General features: G+C 54.9%; 2 protein-coding genes across 3 annotated transcripts; one reads left to right on the plus strand and one right to left on the minus strand.

Moving 5' to 3' along the window:
* Nucleotides 1–641: 641 nt before the first annotated feature.
* BRSK1 (BR serine/threonine kinase 1) lies at nt 642–16,638 on the plus strand. Its single transcript, XM_028530097.2, has 19 exons — nt 642–1,157; nt 3,067–3,161; nt 3,282–3,367; nt 5,327–5,467; nt 7,775–7,891; nt 7,971–8,004; nt 8,090–8,158; nt 8,428–8,574; nt 8,992–9,023; nt 9,316–9,486; nt 10,210–10,307; nt 10,491–10,650; nt 10,870–10,930; nt 11,337–11,706; nt 12,123–12,171; nt 12,270–12,393; nt 12,910–13,111; nt 14,214–14,303; nt 15,994–16,638. Exons 1-19 carry the CDS (start codon nt 1,022–1,024, stop codon nt 16,149–16,151), a joined length of 2,340 nt encoding a protein of 779 aa, XP_028385898.1. The 5' UTR covers nt 642–1,021; the 3' UTR covers nt 16,152–16,638.
* On the minus strand, nt 16,396–24,153 carry TMEM150B (transmembrane protein 150B). 2 transcript variants are annotated; one of them, XM_036012705.1, is made up of 8 exons: nt 23,795–24,153; nt 23,349–23,488; nt 22,930–23,005; nt 22,673–22,732; nt 22,516–22,583; nt 22,181–22,308; nt 20,301–20,487; nt 16,396–17,209 (listed from the first exon to the last, which is right to left on the minus strand). In XM_036012705.1, the coding sequence occupies exons 3-8, from the start codon at nt 22,995–22,997 to the stop codon at nt 16,998–17,000; spliced, it is 723 nt and encodes a 240-aa protein (XP_035868598.1). In that variant the 5' UTR covers nt 22,998–23,005; nt 23,349–23,488; nt 23,795–24,153; the 3' UTR covers nt 16,396–16,997. The 2 variants fall into 2 exon arrangements, with proteins under 2 accessions (XP_035868598.1, XP_028385032.1); XM_028529231.2 differs by having other exon boundaries at nt 23,349–24,153.
* Nucleotides 24,154–25,946: the final 1,793 nt, after the last annotated feature.

The raw sequence follows: 25,946 nt of genomic DNA on the forward strand, positions 1-25,946 counted from the left end.
CTCTGTCTACCCCCATGTTCCCCAGCATCTGGCCCTGCACCTGTTTACCTGTCCACCCCTGTCTTTGTTCCCCTCTCTCTGCAGCCCTTTCTACACATCCCTCTTTCTCTCTGGCTGTTTTCCGAGGCTCTCCCTCCACCTGTCCATTTCTGGGTCCCCTCTCAGGCTGGCTGGCTTTCTCCCACCTCTCTGTCTCTCCACATCTCTGACTGTCCACCTGGTCCTTTCTCCGCTTTCCTACAACTCCCCATCCTCCTGCTTCTCTGCTCTCCATTCCTTCCTTCTCCGTTTCTGCCCATCCCTGCCGGTCTCCGTCCTGCCCCATGCCGGCCCCGGTCGTGCCCAGCCCTGTCGCTGCCATCTCTGTCTCTGCGTGCGACTTCATCACCCTTTGTGCAATTACATGCCTGCCCGTCTCCGCTCGGCATCTCTCCATCCTCTCTGCTCCTGCATCCCTCCCTCCCTCCCTGCATCCTCCTACCTCCTCGCCCTCCCTCCGGCTCCCAGGCCCGCCCCCTGCCCCGCTCCCCCCCCCTCCGAAAGGGTTAACTTTGGGGAAGGGCCCGGAGTCCCCGGATGGTGATGTCAGCTTGCCGGAGAGAAAGGACGAGGTGGCGGGGGGAGGCGGAGAGGAGGAGGAGGCGGAGGAGAGAGGGCGCGTGGGGGGGCGGGGGGGACCTCGGCCTGCAGCATCAGCCGGCCCGCACCTCAGACCCCCCCGGCGGGGGGAGGCGCAGGAAGGGGGGGCCGGCCAAGGAAGGGCTGGGGAGGGGGGGCCACGCAGCCCCCCCGGGCCATGCTGACTCCCGGGGCCTGACCCCCCCGGGCCCGCCCCCCCTCCCCCAGCTCTGCGGCCCGCCGACTGGGGGGGGCCCAGCCCAGCCCCCTGGGGACCCCCGGAGAAGTGGGGGGCAGCCGGGGGGGCCGGGACGGAGCGGTCGCCGGCCCCCACCGGAGAGACGGGGCGACCGGCCGTAGGGGGGGCGGCCGGGGGGCCGGTCGGGCCGGGACCAAGGGCACCATGTCGTCCGGGGCCAAGGAGGGAGGCGGGGGCTCCCCCGCCTACCACCTCCCGCACCCACACCCACACCCACCCCAGCACGCCCAGTATGTGGGCCCCTATCGGCTGGAGAAGACGCTGGGCAAAGGACAGACAGGTGAGCCAGGGGAGGGGACACTTGGGGCGGGGGCAGGGGGAGCTGGGGGCAGAGGGCGGGACTCGGGTGTTCAAAGGGCAGGGGCTGGTTACCCAGACCGTCCTGGGTCTCTCTACAGAGAAGGGACTTGGGGGTCCAGCCTGCCTGGTCCCCAGGATGGAGGGTGGAGAGCTGTCTCAGACTCTGGGGTCCTGGGGAGAAGGGGGCTAGGGGCCTGGACTCCCGGAGGGTGCCGCGGCCCGAGGGCTCCCTCCCAGCTGGGGCAGAGTTGGAGGGGCTGTGGCCGCTGTGGGGAAGGGAGGCCGGCCTGCAGCAGGGACCGCGGTATTGGGAGCGGAGGGACTTGGTGCAGTACAGCCGCAGGCTGCGGTGACCTGCCGGTCGGGGGTGCACCCGCGGAAGCTGCTTCCCTCCGCACTGCCCTCTGGCCTCAGAAGGCCTCGGGGTGACAGAGAGTGAGGCTGGGCTGATGGTGTGCACAGAATCCTCCCCCTTCTCCAGCATGCTGGCTCTGTGGGGGGGACCAGGGACAGAAAGGTGGAAGGTGGAGGTGAGAGGCAAAGCGCCCAGCAGTGCTGTGGAGGGGTCATCCTTTGCTGTTGCTAAACCTTGGCCACCAGCTGTGGCCTCCTTCCTTCCGGTGGGGGTGGGAGCTGAACACCTGTGTTTGGGGGATGGGTCCAGGGTGTCTGCGAAACTGAGGGACAGGAAGGGTGTGAAAGTCAGGCCTCCAGATCATAGTTATCAGAGTTTGAAGGTGTTGCTGGCCTGAATTCCAGAGTTATGGGGAAGAAGGGGCCCTGGGCCTGGGGTCTGACAGAGGAGGGTCTAGGGGCCTGGACCCCTGGCCCTGCGGGAGGAGGGGCTGGGGGCCTGGATCCCTGGACCTGAGGGATGAGGGGCCGGGGGCGAGACTCCTGGGTTTGTGGCTCTGGGGTTTCCTTGAGGAGTGGGCATGCCCTTTCTAATGTCCCAGCTACAGCTGCAATGAACAGTAGGTCAAAGGAAGAGATTGGAAGGTGAGGGTTTGGGAGAAAGTGGAGACGACAGTATGGAAAGGGAGCAAACGTGAAATTCTACTCCCCGGGAGACATGGAGTCTCCAGAAGACTGACACGCAGAGAGTTCAAGGCAGTGATGGGTGGAAGGAGGGAGAGAGGGTTGAGGAGGCTGATGAGGGAGACCAAACTATGGTGGCACCGTGGAGAGATGCACTTACACAGAGAATTGGGGTGAGAATCAAAGGCGGCTGTGGGTGGAAGAACAGTCCAGAGGGTCAGAATTGGGCACCGGGGAGTGGGGAGAGAGCTCTGATGTGGGCATGGCAGCTGTTGGCCCGTAGGCGTTGAGGTAGGGGTGGTCCAGGCTTCTGTGGAGCAGCCAGCAGGGGAAGAGGGAAAGGTGTCAAGGGGGCCTTAGGAGCCAGAACCAGGAGGGTGCTCTGGGAGCACACCCCACATTTCTTAAAAAGATTCTATTTACATCCTGGCCAGTGCGGCTCAGTGGATTGAGTGCCGGTCTGCGAACCAAAGGGTTGCTGGTTCGATTCCTGGTCAGGGTGCATGCCTGGGTTGCGGGCCTGGTCACCTGTGGGCGGCACACGAGAGTCAAACACTCATTAATGTTTCTCTCCCTCCCTTCCCCTCCCTCTAAAAAATAAATAAATAAAAAATTTTTTCTTAAAGATTTTATTTATATTTTTAGAGAGAGGAAAGGGGAGGGAGAAAAGGGGAAAGAAACATCAGTGTGTGGTTGCCTCTCACACGCTCCCATCCGGGAACTAAACCTGCAGCCCAGACATGTGCCCTGACTGGGAATCCAACCAGTGACACTTGGGTTCGCAGGCTGGCACTCCACCCAGTGAGCCACATCATCAGAGAACATCCCACATTTTAAATTCTGCTCCCCAGGTCTGGTTAAACTTGGGGTCCACTGCATCACGGGCCAGAAGGTGGCCATCAAGATCGTGAACCGGGAGAAGCTGTCAGAATCGGTGCTGATGAAGGTGTGTGTGTTTCAGGGGAGGGAAGCTGTTTGGGAATGGGCTGGGAGGGAGAGAGAGGCCTTTCTGACCCCCCATTTCTCTGTCACCATCGCTATCGCCACCGCCCCCTCTACCCCCCAGGTGGAGCGGGAGATTGCCATCCTGAAGCTCATCGAGCACCCTCACGTCCTCAAGCTCCACGACGTCTACGAGAACAAGAAATATTTGTAGGTATTTATAGACGCCCAGCCCTCCCATGCGCCCTCCCCAAGTTCCTCGGGTGGGACCCTTCTGGGAATGAGGCCTGGAGGGGCCTGGGGAAGCTTGAGGTCTCTTGGCTCGGCCACCGGAGGCCCAGTCCATTCCCTATTGCACAGGGACACCCCCCTGCACATTGAACCCTCATTGTTCCCACACTGACCTGGCTGGATGGGGACGGTCGAGTATGCCCCAGCAACGGGGCTACCAAGCCTGAGACGCCCTGAGTGGGGGAGAGAGGCTGATCCTACCCAGCTGCAGGGGACACTCTCTCCTGGATAATGTGGAAGCACTCAGCCAGACCCAACTTGCCAAGAGCTGATTCCCCCCGTTTGCTAAGGCAATGAGATCCAGGGACCCCTGCCTCCTCCCAAACCCCTGCTCGGCAGCATTGGTGGCCCCCTCCACCCCCAACGTGATTCTGAGTGCTGTGACTGAACACCACAACAATGGGACTCCTTAGGCGTTTGGAGTCCCCATCTCAAAGTCAATTACCCCCCAGGAAGGGGAGGTGGGGTCCAGCTGTCCAGGCTCCAGACAATAGCCCTTTGTCTGGACTCTGGTGACCCAAGGGACAGCTGGGCTGCAGGAGAAGGACAGCCCCACTGCCCACCCCTTCCCCCACCCCACCACACAGTCCCCAGGATGAACTGGCTCCAACACCCATCAGATGCAGGGGTGGGTTTCCCAGGCTGGAAGCTGCTGTGGCCCCAGGTGCTCATGGGAATGGTAGTCCTGGGGCTTCCCCAGGTGTTGGCTGTGACTGCAGGTACAATCACTCCCACTCAGTGGGAGTTCTGCTTTCCACAGGATATTCATCCTTCTAAGGGCGCATAGAAATTGTGCTTTTGTTTCACCGGGACTGATGGGAGTGACAGGTTTACACTCCCAGAGCCTCATGGGACTTGGAGTTTTTAGAATCCAGGTGGCTGATGGGAGGTAGAGTCTAGGTCCCAGAGCCCTATGGGAGTTGGGAGTTTTTTTCCACTTGGGACTAATGGGAGTTGTAGTCTTTTCCTTCACAGGCGCTGACTTAGATTGTTGCACACTGTCATCATATTGCCAAGAATTAGTGATAATTTGAGTTTCTACATCCCAGAGGCTTCCGGGAGTAACAGACTTGGCTTCCCAGGGGCTATTGGGTGTGGAGGGGTAAAGGGGTCTTTATTTCTCCGAATCCTATGATAATTGGGGGGAACTTTGCCCTCTTGGTGTGAGAGCAGTTGTCTTAACTCCTGAAACGACTAGGAGTCAGAGTGTTAATGTTCCTCAGGGTGGCATAGGAGGATCTGCTGCCCAAGGCTGATGGCAACTGAATGTTGGCTTCCCAAAGGCTGATGGGAATTAGGGTCTCTTCCTCTCAAAGGCTGATGGGAATTGTAGTCTCTACCTCCCAGGGGCTAATGGCAGCCTTTGCCTCAGAGATGTTGACAGTTGAAGTGGTGCCTGAGAATAGAGGAGAATTCCACTCTCTGTAGCTCAGGAACTAACGAGAACCAGAACTTCAGCTTTCCAGAGGCTCATAGAAATAGGGTCTTTATTTCCTAGGGGTCTAGGAGAATTGGGGTCTCTGACAGCCTTATTTTCTCAGGACAACTCTAAGTCAAAGTGTTGATCACTCAAGTTGACTTGGGTGTCTCTCTGCTACTCGGGGCTGATGGGAATTGCATTTCTACTTCCCAGTGGCTCATGGGAATTGGTGTCTCTACCCAGGGTTGATGGGAATTGGAATCTCTTCCTCCCAGGGACTCATGGAAATTGGAGTTTCCTCCCAGGGACTCATGGGAATCGGGGTTCTCTGCCTCCAGGGGCCAGTGGGATTGAAGTCTTGTGCTGGGGTCAAGGGACTGATGGAAGACAGAGACCAGGCAGGCTCTTTGGTCCTCCACATGCCCCTTCCAGCCCTCTGCCTCCTCTGTGTCCCTCAGGTACCTGGTTCTGGAGCATGTTTCTGGGGGTGAGCTGTTCGATTACCTGGTCAAGAAGGGAAGACTAACCCCCAAGGAGGCCCGGAAGTTCTTCCGCCAGATCGTGTCTGCGCTGGACTTCTGCCACAGCTACTCCATCTGGTGAGGGCCACACTCACTCATCTGTGTCCAGCCTCTATGGGTTCACCTTTTGGGGCATTTCATAGAAATAGAATCCTACTGTGTGCGGCGTTTTGAGACTGTGGCTTCTCTCACTTCCAAAAGGTTTTCAAGGTTCATCCATGTTGTAGCAGGTGGCAGTGCTTGGTTCCTTTTTGTGGCTGAGTAATATTCCATAGTGTGGATTGACCATGTTTGTTTATCCATTCACCACTTGATGGACATTTTGGTGCTTTCTCCTTTGGGACTATTGTAAATAATGTTGGGTAGTCATGTACAGGTTTTGGTGTGTACCTGCGTTTTCAGTTCTCGTGGGTACGTACCTAGGAGTGGAATTATTGGGTAACATGCTGACTCTGTGTTTAGCCTTTTGAGGAGCTACCAGACCATTTTTCAAAGTGGCTGCACCATTCAACATCCCCACCAGCAGCTGATGAGGGTTCCAATCTCTCCACATCCTTGCCAACATTTGTTCTTATCTGACTTTTTGACAATGGCATCCTAGTAGGTATGAAGTGGGATCTCATTGTGTTTTTCATTTTTTCATTTTTTATTTATTGATTTTTTTAGACAGAGAGGAAGAGAGAGAGAGAAATATTGATTTATTGTTCCACTTATTCATTCATTCATTGGTCGATTTTTGCCATGTGCCCTGACTGGGGATTGAACCCGCAACCTTGGTGTATTGCTATCCAACTGACCTACCTAGCCAGGGCTCACTGTTGTTTTGACTTACATTCCCTGGAGAGCTGATGATGTAGAACATTTTTCCATGTGCTTATTGGCCATTTCAGAAAAATGTCTATACAGATTCTTTGCCCATTATTAATTGAGTTATCTGTCTTTTTATTATTGAGTTGTAAGAGTTATTTATTGTAGGGACAAACCTGTTATCAGATATATATTTTTCAAGTATTTCTCCCTATCTGTGACATACTTTTGCATTTTTATAACAATGTCTTGTGAAAAACAGTATTTTAAATTTTGACGAACTCCAATTTGTTGATTTTTTTCTTTTATTATGGTTGATGCTTTTTCTGTCCCATTTGAGACATCTTTACCCAGCTCAACATTGCTAAGTTTTTCACCTATGTTTTCTTCTAGAAATTATATTGGTTTAGCTCTTGCAACTAGGCCTGGGATCCATTTCCACGATTAGTGTTTGTATTGGTGTGAGGTAAGGGTTGAGGTGCATTTTTTGGCCTATGAACTCACATATGAAAAGATTCCTCTTTCTTCACTGAATTGCCTTCAGCTCTCATAACAGAATATTAGATACGCAGCATTTTTATGGTTAATTCCAGTGCAAAATGGGTGCCTTTACCTTGTCTTTCTACATCATCTGTTTGCACCTCGCCTTCTCTGGGGTGGGGATTGGAGGTGGGGCAGAGAGCAGGGTGGAGGGGTTCAGATTTGGGGGTAAAGCTGAGTGACTTGAAGTGAGCCCATTTAAATTGTCAACACACCTCCTTGTTGGCAAGACTGTGTCAAAACCCTGACATTAAAAACACTGACCTCTAGGGGGCGATAATCCGTATATTTAACAATCAGTATGACCCAGTTACTGACCATTTCCAACAAAAGCTGTGGAATCCTTGGGCGTCACCTAACCCTTAAATCTTGAAGAGCTTGGCCCCCGGAATATGAGGAGTGGGTCCCAAGGGAGGAATCAGTGATGAGCTTGGGATGGCAATACTTTTTTTTTATTCAGTAAGGAAATATTTTAATATTTAAAGAGCCAGCTCAGTATCAGCCCTGCTTACTCAAAAACTCTCACTTCATACATATTCAAATACTTGTGGGTAAAATAACGTGACATATGGGCTCTCTTGCAAAATAGTCCAGTGGGAGAAGGGGAGTGTGTCCATAGGGGTATGGAGGAGAGGTGTGCCCTGAGCTGATACTGTGAAAAGCCAGGGCATGTGTAAGTGCAGGGGGCTTCCCTATATTCTTTTTTTTCTTTAAGATTTTATTTATTTATTTTTAGGGGGAGAGGAAGAGGGAGAGAAACATCAATGTGTGATTGCTTCTTGTACACCCCTTACTGGGGACCTGGCCTGCAACCCAGGCATGTGCCCTGACTGGGAATTGAACCTGCAACCCTTTGGGTCATAGGCCGGTACTGTCTACTGAGCCACACCAGCCAGGTGGTTTCCCTGTATTCTTCTCTCTACTTCGGGCATGTGTGAAATTGTCTATCATCAAAGCTTCCAGGCGTGTCTCCCTCTGAAAGATGGCAAATGGGGGCCTAGGCCTCCTGGAGGCCTGAGCCTCTCCTGCCTGTCTCAGCCACAGAGACCTGAAGCCCGAAAACCTACTTTTGGATGAGAAGAACAACATCCGCATTGCAGACTTCGGCATGGCGTCCCTGCAGGTGGGAGACAGCCTCCTGGAGACCAGCTGTGGGTGAGTCCAGCCCCCATCTCCTGAGTCCTGGGGAAGGGTGAGAAGCCTGTCAGAGGTTCACGCCATGTCTCTCCCTCAGGTCTCCCCACTATGCGTGTCCAGAGGTGATTAAGGTGAGTGTGGAACAGGTAGAGGAGAGCGGGGTGGAGTCAATCTGGTGGAGAGGTGAAGGTCATGGCTGGCCCTGCTCTCTTCCAGGGGGAAAAGTATGACGGGCGCCGAGCTGATATGTGGAGCTGCGGTGTCATCCTCTTTGCCCTGCTGGTGGTAAGTCGCCCCTCCCTTCCGCCCCATTTCGAGAACAATCCTGCCTGGTGGGAGCAGAGTACAGGACGTTCCATCTTCACCCCAGGGCTTGTCTCCCCAATACTTAACTGGTATCAGGAAGGTTTATGAAGCATTCACCAGCGGACCAAGATCCCGGAGCTAACTATTTGGCCCCAGAATAGTGGGATGGTCCAGGGGGTGCCCGAATGGGATGGGCAGCCAGGAGCCCTAGGAGGGCTTGGAACAGTGGCTGGTCATTTGTCCCCCAGGGGGCTCTGCCCTTCGATGATGACAACCTCCGCCAGCTGCTAGAGAAGGTGAAACGGGGCGTCTTCCACATGCCCCACTTCATTCCTCCAGACTGCCAGAGCCTGCTGAGGGGCATGATCGAAGTGGAGCCTGAGAAAAGGCTCAGTGTGAGTGGGAGGACCGGGATGGGGACAGGGGAAGGGACACTGGGTGATGAGGGCAGAGCCCTTGGGGAGGTTTGAGGATGGGTTTCCAGGAAGGGGCTGTCAGTCCCTGGGGTGACAGCTAGGAGGGGAGCCCCCGGATGAACCCACTAACTTGGAAATGCACTGCGCCAAAATGGGGGGAGCGCATGCGCAGGTTTGCCTGCCCTGCCCGGATGCCACTGCGCTGGTGGGTCCTCAGTATTCGGATTGCACGATTGTAAGGCAATATGCTCAATGGCCACTTGGGGGAGACATGAACCGTCATTCAGCCCTTAGGGACTACCTCCACACTCCCAACATCACCCCATCAACTTTCATTGCTGCCAACTGTGATCCTATGACCTCACTTCTGCTTCTCTATAACCTACCCCCTTACAGCTGGAGCAAATTCAGAAACATCCCTGGTATCTGTGAGTATAGGGGAACTGGACACCTGGGTGCCTGGGGGAGGAAGAGAGAGAGAGGCCCAAATATCAAAGGCCCCCAAAGCAGGAGAGCCAGAGCTCGCTAAGGGGTGGGATGCCGAAGTTCCTGAATGAGGCTGGGTTAGGTACTTTGATGTCTGGATCTGAGGGAGGGTGGCGGCGGTCTAGACTCCTGGTTTCCCCAGAAAGGTGCAGGCTGAGACCCAGGACCCCTGAGGCTCAGATGAAGGCTAGGGTTCGAGTCTGGGTCTCCTGTGATATTTCTTCCCCTCCCCAGGGGCGGGAAACATGAGCCAGACCCTTGCTTGGAGCCAGCCCCAGGCCGCCGGGTGGCCATGCGGAGCCTGCCATCAAACGGAGAGCTGGACCCCGACGTCCTAGAGAGCATGGCTTCCCTGGGCTGTTTCAGGGACCGGGAGCGGCTGCACCGCGAGCTGCGGAGCGAGGAGTAAGACACCCCGCCACTAACACACTCCCTGCCCATGAGAAGAGAACTGCAGTTTTCCGGGCACAACCAGCAGGAGTGGTGCCTAGCTTCAAGCACGCGCAGACTCTCAGGACGCAGTAGCTTAACACTCCCCCGTGGAGCTGTTTCTGTAGGAACCACAAGGGGGCAGTAGGACCAGTAGAGAAAAGGCAGAAACCATGCAGAAAAGTATTAATAGATGTTGATTGAGACAGACTTATTCTTTTTTTTTTTTTTAGGTTTTATTTATTTTTAGAGAGAGAGGAAGGAAGGAAGAGAGAAAGAGAAATGTCGATGTGAGAGAGGTCAATCAGTTGCTTTTCACACACCTCCAACTCATCATCAACAGGGTAGCAGAGGCATGTGCCCTGACTGGGAATCGAACCTGCAACCTTTTGGTTTCTGGCGATTGTTCAATCCACTGAGCCACACCAGTCAGGGATGCCAAGACAGATTTAGACGGTGTCTCCCCTAGTACTTACACAGAGTAAGTGTTCAAATGTTAGATATTATATTTTAGTAAAGTGAGACTGAGATGCACACCAAGACAAAGGAACCAACCATTTTGATACCTAGGAATATGGAACTGTATATAGAGATACTGGATGGACTAAGCAATCCCCCAGAGAGCCACAGCTGAAAGGTGGGGATGAGTCCACCTCTGGGACCTGACCTCTGACCCCCACCATCTCCTACCCTCCATAGAGAGAACCAAGAAAAAATGATATATTACCTGCTTTTGGATCGGAAGGAGCGATACCCCAGCTGTGAGGACCAGGACCTGCCTCCCCGGAATGATGTTGGTGAGAAGGCAGGGATGGGGTCCAGACCCTGGATTCCTGAGGTGGGGGTAGGAGGGAGCACTGCAGGACCTGACTTGCTCTGTGACCTTTATGTCAAAACCTCTCTTTACTTGGCCCTCAGTTTCCTCATCTGTCTGAGTGCCACATACAGCTGTACAAATCAGTCTTTTGATCTTCCCCCAGACCCCCCTCGGAAGCGTGTGGATTCCCCCATGCTGAGCCGTCATGGGAAACGGCGGCCAGAGCGGAAGTCCATGGAAGTCCTGAGCATCACCGATGCCGGTGGTGGTGGCTCCCCTGTACCCACCCGACGGGCCCTGGAGATGGCCCAGCACAGTCAGAGGTGGGAACCCTGCCCCTGCAGTGGGATCCCCAGGCCTGGGTGTGGAGGGAGTTCAAGGTTTTAACTCCAGAGCCACCTCCACTGTGCTGTGAGACTGGGCCACATCACCTGCCCTCTCTGGGCCTCATTTCCTCATTTTGAAGGAGTGTGGAAGGGAGAGGACCCCTGAGCCTTTTGAAACCATCCCTCCTGATTTTTAAACATTTATCCTGGAAACAGATCCCGGAGCGTCAGTGGAGCCTCCACCGGCCTGTCCTCCAGCCCTCTGAGCAGCCCGAGGGTAAGGCCAGACTCCCAATGAATGGAGAAGGGGTAAAGGGAGCAAAGACGCTGGACAGCAAAGATTGAGCAGCAGAAACTCCAATTTACGTCAAGACCCAAGGCCATATTAGTATTTTAGTACATTGGCCATTTCCACCTCCATAGGGTTGGGTTTTCAGTGTATCTGAAGGGTTTACTCCTTTAACAGATGCTAATTGAGCACCTACAATGCACCAGTCACTGCTGGTTACAGCGATAAGCAGGATAGGAAAAGTCCCTGCTTCCTTAACTATAGCGGTGGGAGTAATAGGACCTATAAGGTCCTGCATGCCTCGGGGGTTCACCTGCCTAAGTGTGTGCAAGTGGGGCACCTAGAGCCTCCTGGGAGTTGTAGTCCATCTTCACCTTACTCCACTCCTCTGCAGAGTCCGGTCTTTTCCTTCTCACCGGAGCCCGGTGCTGGAGATGAGGCTCGGGGAGGGGGCTCCCCAACTTCCAAAACGCAGACGCTGCCTTCTCGGGGCCCCAGAGGTGGGGGCGCCGGGGAGCAGCCCCCGCCTCCCAGTGCCCGCTCCACGCCCCTGCCTGGCCCTCCAGGCTCCCCGCGCTCCTCTGGGGGGACCCCCTTGCACTCGCCTCTGCACACACCCCGGGCCAGCCCCACTGGGACCCCGGGGACAACGCCGCCCCCAAGCCCTGGCGGTGGCGTCGGGGGAGCCGCCTGGAGGAGTCGTCTCAATTCCATCCGCAACAGCTTCCTGGGCTCCCCTCGCTTTCACCGGCGCAAGATGCAGGGTACGGGGTCCATGGTGGCGCAGGGGCTGGGAGGTAGACTCCTGGGTCCTAATGGAGGAAGGCGTTTGGGAGCAAGGGCAGGGTCCCGGATTCCCACATCCTAGGATAAGATGGGGTCAGGAGCGGAGACGCAGGTGTCTGGTAGACAAAGTGGGCTCTAAAGGACACGCCCATTCAGATTTTGATTCACCTGCCTATTGGCTCATGCCAAGCAAGCACCACCACCCCAGAGGGCGTGGCATAATGGGCTGGTAGCATCCCCCGGAGACTACTAGGCTGCTTGCCCTTTGGGGATTTAGCTCCTGGGCTGGGTGAATAGGCACTGGGTCCAGACCCCCTGGTCGGATGCGACTGCTGACCTGTGTGCTGCTGACGAGGATGATGGACTAGTGTTGATCATGCTCTCCCCTCCCCAGTCCCCACCGCCGAGGAGATGTCCAGCTTGACACCGGAATCCTCTCCAGAGTGAGTGCCACAGAAAAAGGAAAAGAAGGAATGGAGAGGGGTTTTCATTCTCTTAGCCCTCTCCTGACCCTTCTCCCCAACCATTCCCTCCTGCTCAGGCTGGCAAAACGCTCCTGGTTCGGAAACTTCATCTCCCTGGACAAAGAAGAACAAATATTCCTCGTGCTAAAGGACAAACCGCTCAGTAGTATCAAAGCGGACATCGTCCATGCCTTCCTGTCGGTAAGGGGCCTGGGTCCGCACGCCCCCCTGGCCACCACAGAAAGACAGTTCGCAGGAGCCCCTAGGATTCACCTCCTTGGCACGGGCCTGACTTCCTCTCAAGATTCATGGGATTAGTAGTTTTCCAGCCAGAATTTGGGTTTGGTCATTGCAACGGCAGGGAGGCAGGAGAGATTTGTTGTGCCTTGGGGCCTGGAAGTGGTAAAATAGGATCCTGAGTTACAGTTCCTCACATACTAGTGTCCCCTGAGGACTGGTGAGGTGACACCTCCCTACAATTACTCTGGGAATCAGTTGCTCAGCCACTTATCCTATACAACCTGTTTGTAGTATGGTGGGGAAACTACAAATCCCAGTGGGCAATGCAGCATTCCGCGGCCTTGGCTTCTACTTTGCCCCAGTGGCTGATGGGACTTGTAGTTCATTGAGCAAAGGCAGCTGTAAGGTTGACTATCCGTTCCCCCTGCAGCCAGGTCACTGGAGTCACCCCCTCTTTGTGTTCCTTGCCTCTCTCAGATCCCCAGCCTGAGTCACAGTGTGCTGTCACAGACCAGCTTCAGGGCCGAGTACAAGGCCAGTGGCGGCCCCTCCGTCTTCCAGAAGCCTGTCCGTTTCCAGGTGGACATTAGCTCCTCCGAGGGGCCAGAGCCCTCCCCGCGACGGGATGGCGGTGGCAGCAGCGGAGGCATCTACTCTGTCACCTTTACTCTCATCTCTGGTAAGTTTCCCGAACTAGACTGGCCCCCAGCCCGGTGTTTAGGATGCTCACGACGGCTGCAATCGGATCACAGCCCAGCAGTGCTGCATGGAGGAGGAGGAGAGAGGGCTCAGCTGGGCTTGACTGTGTGAGCTCCCTCCTCACTCAGACCCCCGCATCTTCTCCTTCCCCCTTTTCTCATCCACATTTAACCTCATAGCACAGTGTTTACAACGTGCTTAGTGCTTTCCTCGCACTATTTCCTTTGGTGTGTTAGCAATCACCCACTGGAGAGGAAAACTGTGTTCTAAAGAGGTAAATGGACTCTGTCACACTGCACACCGTGACAGAGGTGGGCTCAGCGTAGGCCTCCTGACCTCGCAGTGCAGAGCTCTTCCTCCAACTTTAAGTTGTATATAAGAAGAGCAAAGATTGGGGGCTGCTACCAGGCCACACCCCCCACCTCTGCACCCAGAGCAGACAATCACCAATCAATCACAGCACTTCCTGCAAGCTCAGCCACAGTCTCAAACTCGAAGCAGCCTCCACCAATCAAGAGTTAGCACAAGAGATGAGAACCACAGAAATGTGTCATTTCCGATTCTACTTGGCTTTTGAGTTCTGATAACAAGAGTTTGTAGAAGGAGGGACACTTCTGTTTGCTGTCCTTGTCACCAGTCTCATTGTGTCACAACTGGGAGTTGCTCCTAGAGGTTCTAAGCCAGGCTGTAGTGGGATGTGGGGGTGTTACATCACCAAAAGGAATTATGTCTCTTGCTTTACTTCCTTAGAGACTAATAGGCAGAAGGCTCTTCATTTTAAGACCTTTTTTCCCTTTCCTTATTTTTTCTTACATTTCTGACTCTTCAGGGGCTCCACTACAAACTAGCAAGTAACAGAATGTATTTAAATAGAAAACAACACCCATTGTAATTGTCAATCCAACATTTCTTAGCTCCATCTGCAAACCATAGATTGATGTGTGGTCCCAACAGAGGTGGGGACATTGAGACCAGGAGAAGGAGAGTCCTTTGCTGCATGGAGGGACCGGGTTCCACAGGGCGGGAGGTCCTTCCCTGTTCCTGTGAGTCCCCAAGTCCTTCTGCTTCCCTGCCCCTTCCAGGTCCCAGCCGGCGATTCAAGCGCGTCGTGGAGACCATCCAGGCACAGCTACTGAGCACTCACGACCAGCCCTCCGTGCAGGCCCTGGCAGGTGGGAGGCAGGGCATACTGGATGTGGGGCTGTCTCACCTTCTGTCCTGTGGGGTGGAGGGGAGACTTCCTGCTGACCAAGTGCTGCAGCGTTTGGCTTGCAGGTGAGGCTGTGGCTGTGGGGTAGCAAGGCCCACCTGTTGTAGCTTTGAGGCTTCACCTGCAGAGCTGAGAGCAGGTCCCTGCAGAAGCTGGGGCCCTTTCTTGCCCTGCTGGGCTGCCTGTCAAGGATGCAGCCTCGCCTGGGAGTGTGTGCTCTGTGCTTCAAGGGATGGTGCTTCCTGGATGCTAGCCCCGTCATCAGGGAGCAGGCTTCCCTAGCAACCAGGGATAACCAGAACTCCTAAGCGGAAGGAATCCTGCTCAGCCCTGCTCCCGAGATAGGGTGGGAAATAGAATGAATCCGTTTTGTTCACCCAGGGGAAACAGAGCAGGCAAATAGGACTGAGCCAGGAGGGCAGGAGGAGCCTGGGTGGCCTTGTCCCTGGAGAAGACCCACTCCCAGGGTCAAGTCTGCTCAGAAGCAGTGGGGCCCTGTTCCAGACTTGTGGCCCATTCCACCAAGGTTAGAAATGACAAGGCTAGTATCCAGGTGTCCAGAGGGCCAGATCACGCTCCCTCCTGGAGGCTGGGGCATGGGCGTGTCCGCTGCTGCCTTCCCAGAGGCCTCAAGCCCACATTCCTTTGCTTATCTCCCATCTTCACAACCAGCTACCCGGTGCCTCCTTGAAAGTCACTTCTCCTTCTGACTCTGACCTCACCTGGGAAGGGTTCTTCTAGCGACCCACCCAGATAACCTTGTTCCTGTGTGTTTCCCCCTGGCACAACCAGACTTCAAGTTTGGTCCCCTGAACATTTCTAGACCCAGTTGCCAAAGAAAGTTGGCCTTAGCAACCAGGGCTCCCAAAAGGGCACACCCTGGGCAATGAAGGACCAACAGGCACCTGGGGCCTTAGCCACAGGCTTTATAAAGGGGTAGGGAGCAGGGGGCCACCTCCAGTTCTGCCTAAAGAGGCGAGGGGAGAGCCGAGAGCCATGCAGTATTGGTTGCTAAGAAACAAGGACTCTAGCAATCAGTGACTCTTAAGGGGGCCAGTTCCTGTTAGGGGACCTCAGAGACTGTTCCAGGCCCTATGGAGATTGCTACATGAACACTGCAGTCCCCTAGTCTGGGGAAGTGTGGCCCCACACAGAGATGACTCCAGTCAGGCAGGCCCAACCAGGAGGGCCCGAGACCCCCAAATGACCTGTGGTAGGCACTCCTTGGCCCCATGGCCAAGAGGTAGCCCCCGAGCCACCAGGGTAGTGGAAGCGAAAGAGGGACCCTTCTGGCTGTGTGACCTGGGGTCCTCGAATCTCACATGTCACCACACAAGCTGTCCCTTAGCAAACAGTGTCATAACCAGAGTCTCTGGGAATATCTCCTGAAGTCATAGGACCAGGTCTGACTCTGACAAACTTGGTCTGGTTTCCAGAGCCACCAGGGCCAGAGGGGGCTGGGATGTGTGTCCTGGCGGCCAGTGTGTGTCCCCCTGGCAACTGTGCGGGGGGCCGGGGCCTCAGCATGCTGCTGGAGTGTGTTTCTCCCTGGGGCTCGGCAGTCTTGGGGCTCCTAGGGCCACTGGCTAGCAGGAACCTCCACGCTGCCTCCGAGGCCCCGGAGCCCATGCCAGACCGCTTCCTTCTCACAGACGAGAAGAACGGGGCCCAGACCCGGACGGCCGGTACCCCACCCCGAAGCCTGCAGCCCCCGCCCAGCCGCCCAGACCCAGAGCTGACCGGCTCTCCCCGCCGAGGCCCCCCCAAGGACAAGAAACTCCTGGCTACCAATGGGACCCCTCTGCCCTGACCCCAGGGGGCCAGGGAAGGAGGGGAGCCCCCTCCACCCCCCTTTCCTGCCCCCCAACTGTGAATCTGTAAATAGGGCCCAAGGATTACATAGGGAGGGGGAGACACAACAAACCTAGCCTCACCCTGCAGGGATGGGGCTCCAGGGGCCATGCCCGATGGGGTTGGGGGGGTGGTTCTAGGGGGGACTAGGGGTGGGAGCTCTTTCTATTTTATTTATTGATTAATTTATTATTTTATTTATTGATCAGTCTCTCTGCGGGATGGGGTGGGGGAGGGACGGGGTCTGGTTGGGGTGGCTTAGCAGATCCGGACGGACAGGGCCATCTGTCCTTGTATCATCCCCAGCCCCCCCTTCTGGGGCCCCCCCTCCCCTGGTCCTCCCCCTCCCCCACAGCCTTCTGTACGGATTTGCTCTCCGGAAGGAATTCTGGTTTCGCGTGATCCTGCCTGCGTCCTTGTCTCTGATTCCGCCAGCGGCAAAAAAACAAACAAACAACAACAACAAAACATTAATAATAACAATAATAAATAGCCTTGATCAGGGATGGATGGCTGGCCGTGGCCTCTCGCTTCCTGGGTGGCCCTGAGTGCAGGGGGTGGTGCCAGATGGCAGGGGCTGAAAGGCACAAAGATGCCAGTGGACCAGGTTTCAGCCCTGCCACACTGCACTAGGTTCCCGGTGGGGCAGAGAGGGCATGTTCTTCAGTGTTCATCCCTGACGGTTCATTCTCGACAGTTTATCCCCGAAGGCCCATCCCCAAAGGTTCATCCCCATCTTGGGGAGTTGTGGAGGGATCCGGGGGGTCAGCTTTTTTTCCCTCTGCTCCTGAGGGCAAGGCCTAGGTCAGAAGAGCTGGGACGATGACTGGGCCTCAGGGGAGACCGGGGAGGTGGGAGCGAGGCTGACGCTGGGGCCCGACTGGAGGCACAGGGTGCAGTGGTGTAGCTCGGAAAAGTCCACAGCCAAGAGGCCAAAGAGCGCAAAGAGCAGCATGGCGACGGCCCACTCGCAGACGGCAGCAGCGGAGCGGCGGCGGCTGGTGTGGAGGATGACCACTGGACGCCAAGGTCAAGGGTGTATCAGCATGAGAAGGATCTGGGAGCCCACCGTGTGCCCTATGGATGGGCTTGTCTGGGGACTCTCCTGGGATATGCTCCCCCCTGCCCTGACTGGTGTGACCTCTAAATCTGGTCCCCCCCACCCATGGCTCCCTGACACAGTCAAAGGCAAAAAAGTAATCCTGTCTGTGTCTCACACAGTTTCCCAAACAATTTCCCCAGCATGTGCCCTCTGTTCATGTGGCTTCCCCCAACAACCTGGCACATGGTTCTTACCCTCCCATCAGCCTCCCCTGACCTTGTGAAGGCTCCAACACGTCCCCACTGGCCCAGGCCACACAACCAGGCACCTTGCTTCTACCTCCTAACATAACACTCAGGGGTTCCTGAGAATATACCCCGCCCCCTCGCCCTGGCTGGTGTGGCTCAGGGGATTGAGTGTTGGCTTGTGAGCCAAAGGGTCGCCAATTCCATTCCTGATCAGGGCACATGCCTGGGGTGTGGGCCAGGTCCCAGTAGGGAGTGCGCGAGAGGCAACCACACATTGATGTTTCTCACCCTCTCTTTCTCCCTCCCTTCCCCTCTCTAAAAATAAAAACTTGAACAACAATTAAAATCTTAAAAATGTAAGGAAATTATAAATAAAATATTTTAAAAAGAGAGAAAGAGAAGACACCCTACCCCCAGCCCCACACCAGTCTCAGGCCCATAGCTTCCTCCTGCTCACTCCCACACAAAATCGGATCTTCCCCTTCAAATATCTTCCTCTTTCTAAGTACCCATACCTCCATGTCAGCCCTCCTATCCACTCATGTGCCTCAAACCACCCTGGCCACTGCTGTCATATCCATGGCCAGCTGGGCACTCCAAGTCTTGTCCTATCTGCCTTGCTCATCTCCTTCTGGCCTTGCACCTTGGCGGGCCTGCCCTGTTCCCTCTCCAGCTCCCTGGGGCCATCCAGCTCCTTAACACCATCACCTGACTACTGGTGAACACATATTCCAACTCCAGCCTAGCAGAGACACCTCTCTTTTTTTCTGGAACCCTCCTCACAAGTACACTCTTCCTCCTCTGCCCAGCTAAGCTGGCTTCAATTCTGTCCTCCTAGATCAGATCAGACTTTATTTCATTCATTCAAAAATTTGGAGGCAGCCCTGGCTGGTGTGGCTCAGTGGATTGAGCTCCAACCTAAAAACCAAAGAGTCGCCGGTACGATTCCCAGTCAGGGCACATGCCTGGATTGTAGGCCAGGTCCCCAGTAGGGGGCGCATGAGAGGCAACCACACCTTGATGTTTCTCACCCTCTCTTTCTCCTTCCCTTCCCTCTGTCTAAAAAGAAATAAATAAAATCTTTTTTTAAGGGATTTGGAGGCAGTCCCTAAGTCCAACACCATCCCTGGCCCCATGGATCTTTGAGCAAAAGAGATATGTGGGCACCCAAACAAACCGCTTATCCCCAGGACTGGCCTTCTTGCTCCCCCGCTCACAAGCTTTCCATAGCTCCCTATTGCCCCAAGGCAGAAGCCCAAACCTCTCACCTCTCACCTTCATGCCAGAGATCATTTGGGGGCCTGCCAGGAACCTCCTCCCTCAAGCTGATTATTGCAACCTTTGCATGCACACACCCACAGTGTCCTCAAACCTCCCAATCTAGGCCCAAAACAGCTGATTCTGCAAGACCAGCTCAGAGACCCGTCTTTGTGACCATCTTTATGGTCTGCCCCCCTTCCCTGCGGCGAAGGGACATTTGAGCCCCACAGAATGAGGACTCTGCAAATTATCAGCCCGTGGGGACATTAGAAAGGGATGGACTGGATCTCATCACCAACAGGGCCCAGCTGAGGAGAGAAGCTGGTTTGCAGATGCAGTAGCCCTTCCCACCTACTCCATGCAAACCAGGTTGCTGCTCTGGAAAACGAACCAGACCCACCTGATGCAGCCAGCACAGGATACCCGCTCGGTTTCCTCCCACCCCGGGAATGCCAGTGTCTTCTCAGCCTCCCTTCCATCAGCCTCCCCACAGAGGCCCACAGTTCCCAAGGCCAAGTCTACAGCCCCTCCTCTCTCTCAGAGCCCTGGACCTAGCAGTGACAATCATCAATATGAAAAAAAGCCACTCCATTTTCCAGACATGGAAACTGAGGCTCAGACGGTGAGGTGACTCACCCAGAGGTGTGCCTGGCTGGGTTGTGGGCTGACTCAGACTCAAGTGCCACCCAGTGGTGTGCCGACAGATATTCCACAACCAGCTCTGGTTTGTAGCCTTTGTCACTTCTTGTGATATAATTACTCCCACCACGCCCATTTCAAGCTACAAATCATCACATGTGGAGGTGAAAAGAGATACACACAGACAGCCCTTGAGAGCCTGTGAGAAGGGTCTGAAGCCCAACCCTAGCCCTGCCATTGAACTCCATGGTGGGTGGGTATGGGCCAAGAGATTAGCCCTGTCTGAACCTGTTTCCAGTCTTCGTAAGCATGAGGCCCGGCACAGAGTGGGAACCCCCAATGATTAGTTCAGCATCCTCCCGATACATACTGATCACTCACTATGTGCCAGGCACCCATCTAAGCACCTCACATGTGTTATCTGCATTCCTCACAACCCCAGGCTGGCTCTGTTATTACCTGCATTTGACAGACGAGGAATCTGAGGCAACAAAAGTTTTAAAAGAAAGCCAGCAGAGCCCTCGCTGGTGTGGCTCAGTGGATTGAGTGCTGGCCTATGAACCAAGGGGTCGCTGGTTCGATTCCTAGTCAGGGCACGTGCCTGGGTTGCTGGCCAGGTCCCCACTGGGGGGCATGCAAGAGGCAACCACCCATTGATGTTTCTCTCCCTCTCTTTCCCTCTGTAAAAATAAATAAATAAAATCTTTTTAAAAAAAACACAAAAAACAAAAAACAGGGGAGCTTCCCCCAGCTATCATGTGGATAAGGTGGGATTCCAACCCAGGCAGCATGGCCCCAGGGTAGCACTCTCTGATGACTGTCGGAATGAGGCCAAGAAAGGGGGGAGGGGCCTTCACACTAGCACAGAGCTACCGACTCCAACGAAGAACCGCTCCCACCTCTACCTACAGAAGGATACTGGTCACCATGAGGATGGTGCAGAGGCTGCAGAGGACCAAGCGGAGTGGCCTGATCCAAGGGGTCCCGGGCTGGGGCAGGCTCTTCTTCATCCTCCAAGAGAGAAGGAGCTGCAGCCAGAAGTAGGCATGGCCCACGAAGAAAGCAAAGAAGGCCCCTGTCAGGTGTGTGGCCTGCTGATTCTTTTGCTGGAAGGAAGAATGGGGAGAGTTGAGGGGAAGACCCGTGGGGAGGCCAGGGCCAGGAGGGGAGGACGGGCCACTGACCAACCCCGTGGACAGTAACTGACAACTGCCGTGCCCAGGCATCAGCTCACGGATCACGTGTGTTGGCTGTTGTCAGCTCTGTGAGGACGGGCATTTAAATCTGTTGTCCACTGCTGGGGCCTCAGCCCCTAACACAGTGCCTGACACAGGGTGGACGCTCACAAAAACTGGCGCAATAAATCTTTCATTCTCATCCCAGGTGTGGAAGAGCAGATTTTGTTGCCAACGGGATAAAAACTGATTTTCAGATAACAAAACGTTCTGAGATAACACAGCGGTTTGTGGCTTACTGGTATAATGTACATGCTAGGGTAATATTCTATTTCATTTTTTGTAATGTTTTAAAATTTCAGTCCTGCCCGGCTGGTGTGGCTCAGTGGATTAAGTGCCGGCCTGTGAACCAAAGGGTCGCTGGTTCCATTCCCAGTGGGGGCATATGACTGGGTTGTGGGCCAGGTCCCCAGTAGGGGACATTTGAGAGGCAACCACACACTGATGTTTCTCTCCCTCTCTCCTTCCTTTCTCCTCTCTCTAAAAAATTGAAATCTTTAAAAATAAATAAATAAATAGATAAAATAAAATCTTTAAACATTTTTTTCAGTCCTGGCCAGGCAGCCTCAGTGGTTACAGCTGCATCCTAATTTGCTAAGTTTGTGGGTTCAATGCCCAGTCAGAGCATGTGCAAGAAGCAACTAATGAATGCATGAAGAAGTGAAAAAATAAATCAATGTCTCTTTCTCACTCTCTTCCTTTCTCTCCCTAAAACTCAATACGTTGAATAATGAATTAATTAAACATTTCTCCTCAAGAGGGATGTCATGAAGAAAGAGAAAGGCTGAGCCCAGGGGTAAGTGAATGAGTGAATGAATGGATATGCAGCCGAGATAGGGGGTGTCTGCTGGCAAGTTGGGGGCAGCTGCTGCTCTGAAACCCCTGAGGTTTTGCCTGCCTCCAGTCTTTCACTAGGAGAGGTTTGGGATCAGAGTCATCATTGTGAAATGAAATGACATAGAATAAATCAGGGAGATTTCTCCTATCACGCGGGCATTTGTTTATTCTTCCAAGATCTACTGAGCTTCATGGTTAAGGATGTGGGTTCTGGAGTCTGTGACTCTGGGCTTGTATCTGACCACCACGGACCAGCTGATGAAAATACCTCTCTGTGAGATTGGGCCAGGAAGGGCCCACCAAGAGTTCTTGTTCAGACGAGTAAAAATAGGGCAGAACGTATAACCTAGTGCAAACTCAACCAATGTGGCAAACGTAAGTGCATGAATCTGACTCATTTCATCATTAAAGGCGTGGAGGACGACGAGGAATTGTCCATCTTTCTAGCGTGCAAGTCAACCAACAGGGAAGAAAATGAAAATACATTCCTCCTGCCGGGGGCGCGTCGGGGAGAAAAGTCTCCTCCGCGGCGTTCCCTTCACATCCTAAGAAGTCACTCCGCACCCCTACCGGTGGAGAGCCACAAAGAAATACAGATCCCAGGAGGCTATGCGGAATCCAGCCTACGAAACAAGTAGCCAGAGGCTCCGAAGGATCCTGGGATTGTAGTCCCAGACTCTGCCTGGCAAAATCCCGGGGTGGGTTCCCGGGGCCCACTCGGTCTCACCTGGAAATTGCCCACCACGGAGGTGCCCAGGGCACAGAGGAGTCCCGACCACAGGATCACCTGGTTAAGCCACTTTTTGACGCCCCAATCCCGGAGCTGGTGGTAGCGGAGAATGCAGATCCAGGCAGCTGGGAGGAGGAGAAAGTGAGCGGGAGATCTGGACTGGACCCGGGTAGGGGAAAGGTGGTGGAGTGGGAGAGACTGGGGATCCAGGGGTAGAGGGCAAATACACGACTTAGGGGAGAAGGGGCTGGGGCCTGGGCTCCTGGTTCTGAGTGGGGGTTGGGGAGACGCGCCCAGCCCTTCATGAAGGGGCAAGTCTGAGGAAAAGTTACCCATAGCAGCTCCCATGTTTAGCAGCTGGCTGAAGATGCAGCTCTGAGGGGGGTACGATCCACAGAGACTGGGGAAGATAAGGGGTCATTCTGTGGCTCCATTGCGCCAGCACCCCCTTTCCTGTCTCTGGAACCCCCCTCCAAACGCACTCACTACCTGATATAGGGGACGCCTTCCGTAAGGTTCACAGACCTGTTGGCCACGGCGATCGCAAAACTGAAGAAGGGGAAGACATCAAATAAGCAGCGGCTTTCAAGAGAACTTTTCTTTTTGTTACTCATAGAAACCAGACTGCTACCTCCCTCGGACTCAGGAGTCCAGGCCTCCAGCCCCTCCCGGCTCAGACCCTGGGGTCCAGGCCCCCAGCCCCCTCCCCCCCACCTCCTGGGCATCATCTTGCCTATAACACTTACACGGTCCAGATGCTAACAACAGCCCAGATGGCCAGGAAGACAGGTAGCAGGAAGAGGTAGCCCCTCATGCCAGGCTCTGCACATGAAGCATAGGGCTATAATCAATCATTCAGTCCCTCTCTCTCTCTCTCTCTCTCTCTCTCTCTCTCTCTGTCAGGTGAGGAACCAGCCCTGAGGGTCCAGGTGCATCACATCCGGGCTCCCTGCCTCCAAGGCCCCCACTGGCTCCCAGGCAGAAGAATGGGCCCATGGAGAGGCAGGGGAGTCTGGTCTGATGAGGTCAGCTCTCAGTCCAGGGCACTTCCCTATCTTTCAAATGTCCTCGAACCCTCGTCTTGAAATTTCTCCCAGCTGCCCTCCCCTCATCCACCCTCAGGGTCTCTCCACTGCCAGCTTCTGGGCTCCCCCAGGAGGCTCACCTGCCGGTCTTGAATTCTCTTAGTCCCAGGACTGGACTGACGGCAGCTGTGTGAGAGGTTCAGAGACGAAATGCTGGGAGATGGGGTGGGGTTGAGGCGGGCAAAAGCTTTCCGAAGAGCCAAAGTCCAGGACTGCACACCTGAAGGACAGTAAGCACTAACCGTCTGACTACCACTTTATAGGGACCTCACCCCCGAACTTCCACTTCCTGGTCTGCTCCGAGCCAGGCAGCACCTTAGTTCATGGGTCCCCAACTTCCTTCCTCTCACTTTATAGATTCAACGTGCTAACCCCCAGCACTTATCCTCCCCAGGACCCACAAATCAGAGCCTCCAGCTTTCTCCAGGCTTCCTCCTTGGGGGACCCAGGAATCCAAGCCCCCAGGCCCTTCTAGAACACACACACTCCTTGCTAGCCCCCAGATATCGACATTCCCAGCTCCTACCTCCTCGGGTTCAAAAGGCAAGCCTGCAGGCCCACCCCCTTTCTGACTGCACTTTCTGTTCAGGCTGCTGGGTGTGGGGCCCCTGGCGACTCCGCCTCCTCCCGCAACTTGCGGTCCCCTCACTGTGCTCTCCCTTCCTCTCTTTCTCAGACCTAGTGGATCTGAGATTAGGTCTGAGTTCCCCAGCCAGCAGGGCAGGCGTGGGTGGGAGGGAGGGAGACCTTGGCGATGACATCTCCATCTGACGGCCTTCCCAGAAACCGTTTCCTCCAGCAGAACCATTTATGTTCTCTCCCATGGCAGTCCTCCACTTTCCGGCTCCCCGCCCCGGGTACTGGGGCGTTTTGGCCCCAGTCTCCACCTGCTTCCTCAGGACCCAGGAGCCAAGGTCCCCAGCCCCTCCTCCCTCGGACCCAGGGGTCCAGGCCCTCAGCCCCTCCTCCCTCAGACCCAGGGGTCCAGCCCCCCAGCCCCTCCTCCCTCAGACCCAGGAGTCCAGCTCCCCAGCCCCTCCTCCCTCAGACCCAGGGGTCCAGCCCCCCAGCCCCTCCTCCCTCAGACCCAGGGGTCCAGCCCCCCAGCCCCTCCTCCCTCAGACCCAGGGGTCCAGCTCCCCAGCCCCTCCTCCCTCAGACCCAGGGGTCCAGCCCCCCAGCCCCTCCTCCCTCAGACCCAGGGGTCCAGCCCCCCAGCCCCTCCTCCCTCAGACCCAGGGGTCCAGCCCCCCAGCCCCTCCTCCCTCAGACCTGGGGGTCCAGGCCCCAAAGGGGTGTCCCTCCCTCAGTACCCCGCCTGTTTTTTTTAATTGAAGCAAAATTCACAAAATGTAAAATTAACTACTTAAAAATATGCAAGTCAGTGGCGTTTAGCAGGTTCACAATGTTGTGCCTCTGCAAACTCCTATCTAATCCCAGAGCTTTTTCGTCTCCCCAGAAGGAAACTTGGCACCCATTAAACACTGCCCCTCCCCACTGCTCCTGCCCTGGCCCCTGACCACACCTCAGCTGCTCTCTGTGTCTGTGGCTTTGTCCACTCTGGTCATTTCATAGGGATGGAGTCATATACTCTGGCCTGTTGTGTCTGGCTTCTCTTACTAAGCATCATGTTTCCAAGGTTCATCGGGTTGTAGCACATGTCAGTGCCCTGTCCCTGTTCAGGGCTGAGTAATATTCCATCAAACCCACCTCTTTTGGGGACACAGGTGTCTGAGGCCCAGCTTCTCTTCCTCTATACAGCAGGATTTCCAGGGCTCCCTGCATCCAAGACTTCAGGCTCTCAACCTCTTTGAGAGTAAAGATGAGGAAACAGAGAAACAGAGATAAGTGGGCACTACACACATTTCTGGGATCAGCCAAGACTGAGATCTCACCTCTGCTCTCAGTGGGCTCCCAGGCTCCAGGGCAGATGCACTTGAATCCAACCAGCAGCTGCAACCAACACGGCACAGGGCATGGTGGCACCCAGAAGAAGAAGGGGCTGACAAGCAATGGTGGCCAGCGTGCACGTGGTTGTAGAGGAAGGTCAGGAGAAGATGTACGTGAGTTTGCAAGCTGCAGGAAGACTTTCCAATAAAGTCCAGGTGGCTTCCGAAACCTGGCCCATAAGGGGCCAGTGCCTTTATCTGCTGGGTTACTGAGTGTGGGACCCACTAGCAGAACTGAACCAGGACCCAAAGAGCTCAATCACCATAAAGAGCTACTGTAACAACGCACCACAAACTTAGTGGCTTAAAACAACATACATTGAGCCCCGACTGGTGTGGCTCAGTGGATTGAGCACTGGCCTGGGAACTAAAGGGTCACTGGTTCAATTCCTGGTCAGGGCACATGTCTGGGTTGCAGGCCAGATCCCCAGTAGGGGGGTATGTGAGAGGCAACCTCACACTGATGTTTCTCCCTCTCTTTCTCTCTCCCCTCCCCTCTCTCCAGAAAAAGAAAAGAAAATCTTTAAAAACAACACTTATTTGTCAGCTCACAGGGCTGGAGGTCACAGTCTGAAATGGGCCTTAGGGGCTGAAATGAAGAAGTCAACTGTCGCTGGGCTGGTCCCTCCTGGAGGTTCCAGGTGAGAATCACACACCTGCTGGCCTTTTCCAGCTTCTAGGTGCCCCTGTCCCTCAGTGTGTGGCCCCTTCCTCTGAGTGCAGAGTGCC

The sequence above is a fragment of the Phyllostomus discolor genome, chromosome 12 (genome assembly GCF_004126475.2).
Source record: "Phyllostomus discolor isolate MPI-MPIP mPhyDis1 chromosome 12, mPhyDis1.pri.v3, whole genome shotgun sequence".
Taxonomy (NCBI): domain Eukaryota; kingdom Metazoa; phylum Chordata; class Mammalia; order Chiroptera; family Phyllostomidae; genus Phyllostomus; species Phyllostomus discolor.

Excerpts from the sequence above, each read along its gene's own strand:
- BRSK1 (XM_028530097.2), top strand. The coding sequence starts at position 1,022 with ATGTCGTCCGGGGCCAAGGAGGGAGGCGGGGGCTCCCCCGCCTACCAC. Across the intron at positions 9,024-9,315 it reads CAGAAACATCCCTGGTATCT|GGGCGGGAAACATGAGCCAG; the intron begins GTGAGTATAGGG and ends TCCCCTCCCCAG. Across the intron at positions 10,931-11,336 it reads GCCCTCTGAGCAGCCCGAGG|AGTCCGGTCTTTTCCTTCTC; the intron begins GTAAGGCCAGAC and ends ACTCCTCTGCAG.
- TMEM150B (XM_036012705.1), bottom strand. The coding sequence starts at position 22,997 with ATGAGGGGCTACCTCTTCCTGCTACCTGTCTTCCTGGCCATCTGGGCT. Across the intron at positions 20,488-22,180 it reads CCGTGGTGGGCAATTTCCAG|CAAAAGAATCAGCAGGCCAC; the intron begins GTGAGACCGAGT and ends TCTTCCTTCCAG. Across the intron at positions 17,210-20,300 it reads CACCATCCTCATGGTGACCA|TGGTCATCCTCCACACCAGC; the intron begins GTATCCTTCTGT and ends CTTGGCGTCCAG.